An 8,505-nucleotide genomic window follows, 5' to 3' on the forward strand; every position below is an offset into this window, starting at 1 on the left:
TCGTCACTGCCCAACCTCTTCAACCATAGCCTCCTTCAATGATGGTTGTTATCTCATCGACGCCTACACCTTCCCTCCTCAGACATTCCCCCAAGTATGCTCTAGCTCTTCACACTCTAATTCTTTTAGGATGGAAAGAATTATTTGGATGTTCGTTGAGTTTTTGGCTTTGGTTTTGTGGAACTCTGATCTAGCTTATTCGGTTTTGATGGGCTTGGATACTCTTGTGTCTATATTTGTGCTCTCTTCTAGCACTTTTATCGCTTTGATGCGATCACTTACTGCAGTATGCAGAGTTTATCTCGATTATGCTTTGTTAGAAGTTGTCTCGTGGCAGCTTGGACAAAGATGTTTGAGTATTGACAACCGACCAGTTAACCTGGTTCTTTGGGGTTTTCACAGCCCTCATCTCTCCTCTAAGGAGCTTATTATCCTCCCAAATACTTCACTTGTGTTTAGTGGTATTGTTACAGGGAGCATTGTGTTCAAGACTGTTCTACTTGATGTAGAAGCGAGGATCATTGTTCAAGATTGTTCTCGTTCAGTTTTTACTGACTGTTTGGCGTCAGGACTTATGGAGGCTTTGTTTTCTCCTCCTTGTGGTTTCAACAAGAACTTCCAAACTAAAGATGTTTGCTTTGTTGGATGCTCGTGGTTGGATGCCTCTTTGGGAGAACTTTTTAGTTCACCATTATCCCAAAGTCTCATTTTGAGCTTTGTTGTTGCTGTTAGCTTTTACTCTTGCTCGACCTCTATGTATGTCGTTGTTTCGGTTTATCCGGCTCTTTGTAGCCATGTTGTATCCTCTCTTAGTAGAGGTTAAACTCATTTCTATTATATGATATGCTTAGTTTGCCCAAAAAAAAAAAAAAAAAAAACATGATGGTATATATACTAGTTTGGTGGGGCTAAGGACACGTTCCCTTGATCAACTAAGTAAAGAACTTACAATAATGGAAGCTCATGTATGGGAAAATGGCGTTTTTCAACCAGAACAAATTGCAAAGTATGTTTCTATACTTCAATTAACATATAATACTTTTTACTATCTCAACGTCAAAATATTTCAAATTTACTATCCAAACTACTAATTTTGAGCGTAAAACTACATTGACTTAAACAAAATTAGTCAACCGTTTGTTTACGACATGATAGCGAAGATGTATCATTTTATCTTAATCAAATAACGTCGTTTTGGTTATTTGAATTCATAAAATAAACCAAACGATATCATTTTGGTCATTTTAGTCCATAAACTCAACGAAACGATGATGTTTGATAGACAAAATAACATTGGTAAAGATAAAACGACACTTCGTTGTCACCGTGTTAAGTTTATGGACTCAAATGCCCAAAACGACGTTATTCCTCGTTGCCATCATGTCGTTTAAGTGAATAAAACAAATTGTTGACTAATTTTGTTTAAGTCAATGTAGTTTTACGTTCAAATTTAATATGTTAGGTAGTAATTTTGACTTATTTTGGCTTTGAGATAGAAAAAGGCACTGTATATTTGTTGAGAATTTGAGATATATAAACACACTTTGAAATTTGTTCGGATTGAAAAACGCCAATTTCCCCTCATGTATGCTCCCACACTCTTTATATATATATATGTATATATTCTATCGGCTTATTCGGCCAGTTTAGATAAAAAAAAACATTAAAATGTTAGAGAACAGACTCCTTCCCGAAGGACCACCACACTTCTTAATAATTTTAATTTAACCATTAAATTTAAAAATTACTAATTTTAAAAACAAATCGTCCCGCAATATACCGCATGTTAAAATTTAGTGTATATATATACGCTTTCAATACATATCCCCTTCCTAAATTACCCGCTTCCAATAGCAATATTGTCTTTCTACAAAATCTTTAAGTTTATATTCAATCCTCTATTATTCTGACTTGGAACATTGCATATAGTCATAACAAAAAAAATTATTAACCAAAAAAGAGATTAGTATAATTATCACTTAGTTATTTTGTTTGGAATAAATAACTACTAGAATATGTTTTTCACAACAATTTTGATTTTTATCATTGCTTCACTCTTCTATAGTATATATATTTTTTTTTTACATCTTTAGATTGACAAAGTCCGATCCATAACCAATCTCTACTATACGGGATAACGTGACTTAGTGGAGTCAAACTCCGATGGGGAAGACAGAGTCAAATGGACTTTAAGGGCTTGATTGGTTCTCCCGCTAGCACCCTCCTAGCGGTTGCTAGCAGTCGGTTGCGGTTGTTAGCGATTAGTACCAATCATAGAAACCGCTCCATACCGCTTCAAACCGCTCGAAATCGCTGAATTTCAAAAGCTCATTCCCACAAGCTTTTGCGGTTGCGGGCGGTAGCGGTTGGATTTAAAAAAAAAAAAAAAAAAACCAAACGTTTACTTATAATTATTATAAAATATATTAATCCTGTATGTATCTTTCATCTTTGTATCACGTTCTCATCATAAACCCTAATCAATATTCTAAAACCTTATTTTCTCAATGTCTTCCACCCAAACTGATAAAAATCAAGAACCAAACGTAAGTATCATATATCCTTTTATTCATTCATCACCTCATGTGTAACTCTTTGAATATTTTTCTTGACATCGTGTTTTTCTTTTCATTATGTGTTGCTTTGCTTTTTGATTGAATATATGTTTCGATTTATTTTCTCGAATAGAAAATCACTTGCTTTTTGATTGAATTCAACGTTATTTATAGTTTGTCCCATTAGTTGATGTAATTTTTGGTGTTAACCCAGTATAAAATACTATCTTATTACAAAATTTCTTTATTTTTGAATAACTATTTAATACTTTATTTATGGTTTTAATTATTAAGCATGTTCAAATTTTCTAATATTGTCATAATAATATATTGGTATTTTTATTTCTTTTTTTGTAATATTTTTTATTTTTTTGTCATTTTTTTATTTAACTGCTACCGCACCCGCTGGTTTACCAGTCATAAAACTTCCGCAAACGCATCCATTTTCAAACGCTAAACCAGTCGTTCAAAACGCTTGGTAACGCTTAAAACTGCAACCGCCCGCTTCCGCAAACTCCCGCAAGCGTTTAAACGAGTCCGGCCCTAAATTGGAATTCAGTATTTTTTTTCAATAAATTGGATTAAATACCGAATGAGAAATGTATATGTCAATCGTGTGGCAGATCTGGTGGGTTAAGGATACCAACGTGTTACCGTAAAAGCCCCTCCGAAATTAACGTATAGTTGTCCACACACACATCAAACTGCGTGAAATCTGATTCTTACTTGCTACCTTCTTCTTCCTTCTTCCTCGTTCATCATCCTCACACTGAGCGATAGAGAGAGATCTATTATGTGGGCATTCATCAAGTTCACGTTTTTGGGGCTTAAACCATAAAGGGATAATCTTTCATTAAAAAGTTTCGATTTTTCTGAGATTTTCTTCACATTCTCCGAAACGTGGACACATTTTGATCTTTTTGGGTGTCAATAAAAGTTGAAACTTTGATTGCATTTTCTCTCAAAAGGTGCAATTTTTATTACCCATCTAGGTGAGGTTTGGATAAATTGGTGAGGAATCCGAAGAAACTGGCGAGATTACAAGCGATTCTGAAATATCAGAAGCTATTAAGAGGAACAAGAGGCATGGCTCCTACAGGGAACGGGCCAGTGATACCAATCCTAGGTTTTCTTACATGTGTGGCTTTTATCTATCTCTCGTTTGGTGATTTGTTGTTCGATTTCAAAAGGGAGGGCGAGTTAGGATTCGTGAAACGGAATGGGACACAGTTTGTGGTCGATGGTAAGGCTTTGTATGTGAATGGTTGGAACTCTTATTGGTTCATGGACCATGCTGTGAATGATCATAGCAGACACCGTGTCGGTGCTATGCTTGAAGCTGGAGCTAAAATGGGTCTCACTGTTTGTAGAACATGGGCTTTTAATGATGGAGGCTACAATGCTCTTCAGATCTCTCCTGGTAGATTCGATGAACGAGTCTTCAAGGTATCTTTTTTGTCTTTTTTGCCGACATTTTTAGTCTTCCTTCAACTTATTTTAATCAGAAATGTCAACGAAGATGATAAGATATAGACTAGGGCAATGCAGCATCCAATTATATCTCTTTTCATGAGCAATTCAATGTTTCTTATAGCTTGGAATGGGAAGAATCTGCATTTACTTACTTCTTCTTGTATCTGTAATTCGTTTGCAATGCATACTTCAAGGCTAATGGTTTCAGTATTTACACATTCTTGTACATTCAGTTTGATGTTTACTTGTCCTGTTCTGAGTCTGAAGCTTGGACAATGTTTATCGTTAGCCACTTTAGGTGTTCTGTCTCATGCTAAACTGATCTCTCTTCTCTCTCTTAACAAAGTTTATATTAACATGGTCAGGCCTTGGATCATGTAATCGCAGAGGCAAAAACACATGGTGTTAGGTTGCTTCTTAGCTTAGTGAATAACTTGCAAGCTTATGGAGGGAAGACTCAGTACGTCAATTGGGCATGGCAGGAAGGTGTAGGCCTCAGCTCCTCCAATGATTCCTTCTTTTTTGACCCATCTATCCGCAGATACTTCAAGAATTATCTGACGGTATGTTTTTCTAATCTTATCTCTTTTCTATGTGAACATGGATGTGTTAGTCTATATCATCATAGTTGAATTAGATACTGAATCCAGAAATATAAGAGATGCTACGATCAATTTACTCTCGCTTGACCCATAGACTTGGAGAAGTTTCCATGCAATAGCTTTTGTATGGTTGTGTAATTGATGTTAAGCTTGGAATCACTCTCATTTTCCATTTGCCAGGTGCTGCTGACCCGCAAAAACTCTTTAACCGGGATTGAGTACAGAAACGACCCAACAATTTTTGCATGGGAGTTGATAAACGAGCCTCGCTGCATGTCTGATGTCTCTGGGGATACTCTACAAGTGAGTTCTCCTTCAGTTTTGTGGTTTCCTTGTCCAACATTGGATCATTAGTAATTGTTGAAAATTAGTAATGTTACTCTGGTGGTTTCTTGTTCTGGTATGTGGATTTAAAGGACTGGATTAACGAAATGACAGCGTTCATTAAATCAATTGACAACAAGCATCTTCTAACCGTAGGCTTGGAAGGGTTCTACGGTCCCAATAACCCTAAACGGCTGACAGTTAACCCGGAACGGTGGGCCTCTGAGCTTGGATCAGATTTTGTTCGAAACTCTGATTCGCCAAACATCGATTTTGCATCAGTTCATATCTACCCCGACCACTGGTAAGCCTCTGTTAAGAACTGTGTGAACAAATTTGATTGCTGCGTGGGGTTCTTGTTTATAAACACAAATTTGGAAACTTTGGCAGGTTTCACGATCAGGGGTTTGAAGAAAAACTCAAGTTTGTGGTGAAATGGATGCTATCTCACATTGAAGATGGGGACAAGGAACTGAAGAAGCCTGTTCTGTTCACCGAGTTTGGACTCTCGAATCTGAACAAGGACTATGATCCATCGCAGCGGGATCGGTTCTACAGAACCATCTTTGATGTTATTTACAAATCAGCCAAGCGGAAGCGGTCTGGTGCAGGAACACTGGTATGGCAGTTTCTGATAGAAGGCATGGAAGGTTTCAACGATGACTTCGGGATTGTCCCGTGGGAACAAGATTCCATTCAGAGATTGATGATTGAACAGTCTTGCAGATTGAGTCGAGTCACTGGACGCCATCTTCTTGACAAGAAGTCCATAGAAATGTGTTCCCATAGACCATGAGAGAATACAGTTTTTGTTGGAACAAATTCTCAGGGGCTCCTTAAGCTCTAAATTTTGTCTCAAAACGTTTATTTATGTAGTAAAAGTCAGTAGTACCTGATTTTCAAATTGGTCCTCTAACTTCTTATTTATTTCAATTTTGCCCCGTTTATCTGTTCACAACCTAAATCTCTAAAGTTTGGATCTTGAGAAATTGCGAGGCTAAAAGTTTGGTTCTTGAGAAATGATGGCCGCTCGTACTCACTGTATCAACCTCATCCCCAAAGTTTGTCTTCCTCAATCGAGAACTGGTGAATCAGTGACTAATCTCAGATTTGATTGCGTCTCTAACTCATCGAAGCTTTCTCTCAAGACATCATGTGGAAGACATCACCGGAGGCAAAATCTCAGCATCCGATCCGTGTTTACTGGAATCGTGGAGGAAATGGGCGAAGTCAAGAACTTGGGAATGGCCGATCACGGAGGATTCGACCTCAAAATCGGAGCGAGAGTGGTTTTGGAGGACGTGAAGCTCGGTGACAGCATTGCGGTGAACGGGACTTGTTTAACGGTGACGGAGTTCAACGAAGAGGAGTTCACAGTGGGGTTAGCACCAGAGACGCTGCGAAAAACATCGTTGGAGGAGCTAAAGAAAGGATCTCCGGTGAATCTGGAGCGTGCGTTGCAGCCAGTGAGCCGGATGGGTGGACACGTGGTTCAGGGACACGTGGATGGGACGGGAGTGATTGAATCAATGGAGGTAGAGGGTGATTCTTTGTGGGTGAAGGTGAAAGCTGACAAGGGTTTGTTGAAATACATTGTGCCTAAAGGATTTGTGGCTGTTGATGGGACTAGCTTGACGGTTGTTGATGTCTTTGATGAAGAGAGTTGTTTCAATTTCATGATGGTTGCTTATACGCAGCAGAAAGTGGTGATTCCTACTAAGAGTATTGGGCAGAAAGTGAATCTTGAGGTTGATATCATGGGGAAATATGTTGAGAGGCTTCTCACCAGTGGTGGCTTCTCCTTGAACAGGGCAGAGGTAACTAGAAAACTTAAAGTTTAAGTCTTTTTGGTAGGATTGATGTGGAGGAGAATAATGAATGGTGTTGATTGCAATCGAACGATCTTCTAAGTTGGCATCAATATACTGAGCTTAAACTTGTTTAGAACTATGGTTTACCGCAATATTTTCAGAATGTTTCGATCTGAGCTCTCCTTTTACAAGGAATCATCATTAGTAGATTTATAGTACATCGATTTACGTGATAGTCCTAGTCTCTAGTCACTTGGCTCCACTATCTTTGTCTGACAAACTTTTAGTTTTGTTCTTGTTGTGGGGGATATGTGTATTCATTGTTCCCTAATCACTTTGCTCTGCTAAATTGTTGGGGAAGCTTGTTCCCTGTGTTGTGCAATTCAATTGGGGGGCATTGCATGTGGTATTGTTTGGAGATCTGAAGAGCATCTTGTAGTTGTTGAACTAAGAAGTTCTGTTTTATGGGTTGCAGGAAAAGAAATGATTAGATGGGACTTGGGATTGGGAGCTTTTGGTGAGCGGAGCTTGACCTTTTGGCCTCGGGTTCTATGTAAGATGTATTCTAACCTCTGTTTCTTCGTAGTGGTGCTAGTGAACAGTCCACGCATTTAGGCGCGGTGAGAAAAGTAGATGAACCTTATCGAGTAATGATGATCAAATCATTCGTGTAATAAACCCAAGAATCAAATTGTGTAATATGGCATTGCCCTTTTTAAACATAGATTCTGTTTTGCTTCTTGTTAGGCCTTCATATGTATATCTTTTTGAGTGTTTCGATGATTAAATGGAAAAAACAAGAGAAGTTTAAAAGAAAAGGAGTTTAAGACATAACACCAAGAGGCATATATAATGTGTTCTTTATCCATAAAACATGTTCTGAGATGTGTTATTAAGACTTCACGGAGACAAGAACAAAAGACAGAGAACGAGGAAGGTAGAAAGAACCGCGAGAGATGCAGTTGCGGAGGCTCGGGGGTTAGAATCAGAAGTTGCAGATGCAGACTGGGTGACATTAGTGCAGTCAAGACCTTCTTTGCCTTCTTTACACATGTTGGCAAAGATTCCAGGAGGATAACGACCGTAAAGGTTGATGTAGCTGAACATTGTGGAGGCACAATCGTTCTTTTCGTCGTTAAGAACTTCTGCAAAAGGGCAAGCAAAGTCCTTGAAGGCGGAGCAACACACATTTGCCGGATAATTTGGTCCTTTACATCTGCTTGTTATGATTGTGTAGTTCTTGTTTGCGAAATCTTCTTTGCACGCTGTTTCAATAAAACAAGGAAAACAGAAGATCCATACTTGGGATTAGAATCAAGATTTGGTAAATCATCAATTAGGAAGGATGATCTTTACTTGTCCTTGTCTGAAGAAGAGCTCTGCTTGTGGCTGCGTGACCATCAAATTCATCATCTGCACATTCAAATCCATAAAACTTTTTTAACAATTTTTATCCTCCCATATGATGAACATGAAAATAGAAAGAAAATAAAACAAATCATTTATAAATAATTAAAAAAAGAATGCAAAGAAATTGAGGAAATATATACATGAGAGGGAGAAACCAGAGAGGAGGAAAATGGGAAGAAGAGAAAGCAGACAGTAAGGAGAAATCTCCATTGTTTCTCTGTTTCTTCTTCTCTTCTCTTCTCTTTTCTTTTTCCATTACTTCATCTTTTTTGGGTATTTCTGTTTCTTTTTTAGTAAAATGAAAGTTATAGGAGGAGAGACAATTTCGGA

At 38.0% G+C, this 8,505-nt stretch overlaps 3 protein-coding genes across 3 annotated transcripts; 2 read left to right on the forward strand and 1 right to left on the reverse strand.

Moving 5' to 3' along the window:
* Positions 1-3,168: 3,168 nt before the first annotated feature.
* Positions 3,169-5,858, forward strand: LOC9320282 (mannan endo-1,4-beta-mannosidase 2). The gene is made up of 5 exons (XM_021033914.1): positions 3,169-4,001; positions 4,394-4,591; positions 4,811-4,933; positions 5,047-5,258; positions 5,345-5,858. The coding sequence occupies exons 1-5, from the start codon at positions 3,642-3,644 to the stop codon at positions 5,748-5,750; spliced, it is 1,299 nt and encodes a 432-aa protein (XP_020889573.1). The 5' UTR covers positions 3,169-3,641; the 3' UTR covers positions 5,751-5,858.
* Positions 5,859-5,870: 12 nt separating this feature from the next.
* Positions 5,871-7,504, forward strand: LOC9320283 (riboflavin synthase). Its single transcript, XM_002884171.2, has 2 exons — positions 5,871-6,771; positions 7,241-7,504. Exons 1-2 carry the CDS (start codon positions 5,974-5,976, stop codon positions 7,250-7,252), a joined length of 810 nt encoding a protein of 269 aa, XP_002884217.2. The 5' UTR covers positions 5,871-5,973; the 3' UTR covers positions 7,253-7,504.
* Positions 7,505-7,571: 67 nt separating this feature from the next.
* On the reverse strand, positions 7,572-8,456 carry LOC9320284 (GPI-anchored protein LLG2). Its single transcript, XM_002886252.2, has 3 exons — positions 8,316-8,456; positions 8,122-8,178; positions 7,572-8,030 (listed from the first exon to the last, which is right to left on the reverse strand). The coding sequence occupies exons 1-3, from the start codon at positions 8,383-8,385 to the stop codon at positions 7,666-7,668; spliced, it is 492 nt and encodes a 163-aa protein (XP_002886298.1). The 5' UTR covers positions 8,386-8,456; the 3' UTR covers positions 7,572-7,665.
* Between the last annotated feature and the right edge of the window lie 49 nt (positions 8,457-8,505).

The sequence above is a fragment of the Arabidopsis lyrata genome (assembly GCF_000004255.2).
Source record: "Arabidopsis lyrata subsp. lyrata unplaced genomic scaffold ARALYscaffold_3, whole genome shotgun sequence".
Lineage (NCBI taxonomy): Eukaryota > Viridiplantae > Streptophyta > Magnoliopsida > Brassicales > Brassicaceae > Arabidopsis > Arabidopsis lyrata.

Excerpts from the sequence above, each read along its gene's own strand:
- LOC9320282 (XM_021033914.1), top strand. The coding sequence starts at position 3,642 with ATGGCTCCTACAGGGAACGGGCCAGTGATACCAATCCTAGGTTTTCTT. Across the intron at positions 4,002-4,393 it reads TCGATGAACGAGTCTTCAAG|GCCTTGGATCATGTAATCGC; the intron begins GTATCTTTTTTG and ends TAACATGGTCAG. Across the intron at positions 4,592-4,810 it reads ACTTCAAGAATTATCTGACG|GTGCTGCTGACCCGCAAAAA; the intron begins GTATGTTTTTCT and ends TCCATTTGCCAG.
- LOC9320283 (XM_002884171.2), top strand. The coding sequence starts at position 5,974 with ATGATGGCCGCTCGTACTCACTGTATCAACCTCATCCCCAAAGTTTGT.
- LOC9320284 (XM_002886252.2), bottom strand. The coding sequence starts at position 8,385 with ATGGAGATTTCTCCTTACTGTCTGCTTTCTCTTCTTCCCATTTTCCTC. Across the intron at positions 8,179-8,315 it reads CTCTGGTTTCTCCCTCTCAT|ATGATGAATTTGATGGTCAC; the intron begins GTATATATTTCC and ends TTGAATGTGCAG. Across the intron at positions 8,031-8,121 it reads TCTTCTTCAGACAAGGACAA|CGTGCAAAGAAGATTTCGCA; the intron begins GTAAAGATCATC and ends TTATTGAAACAG.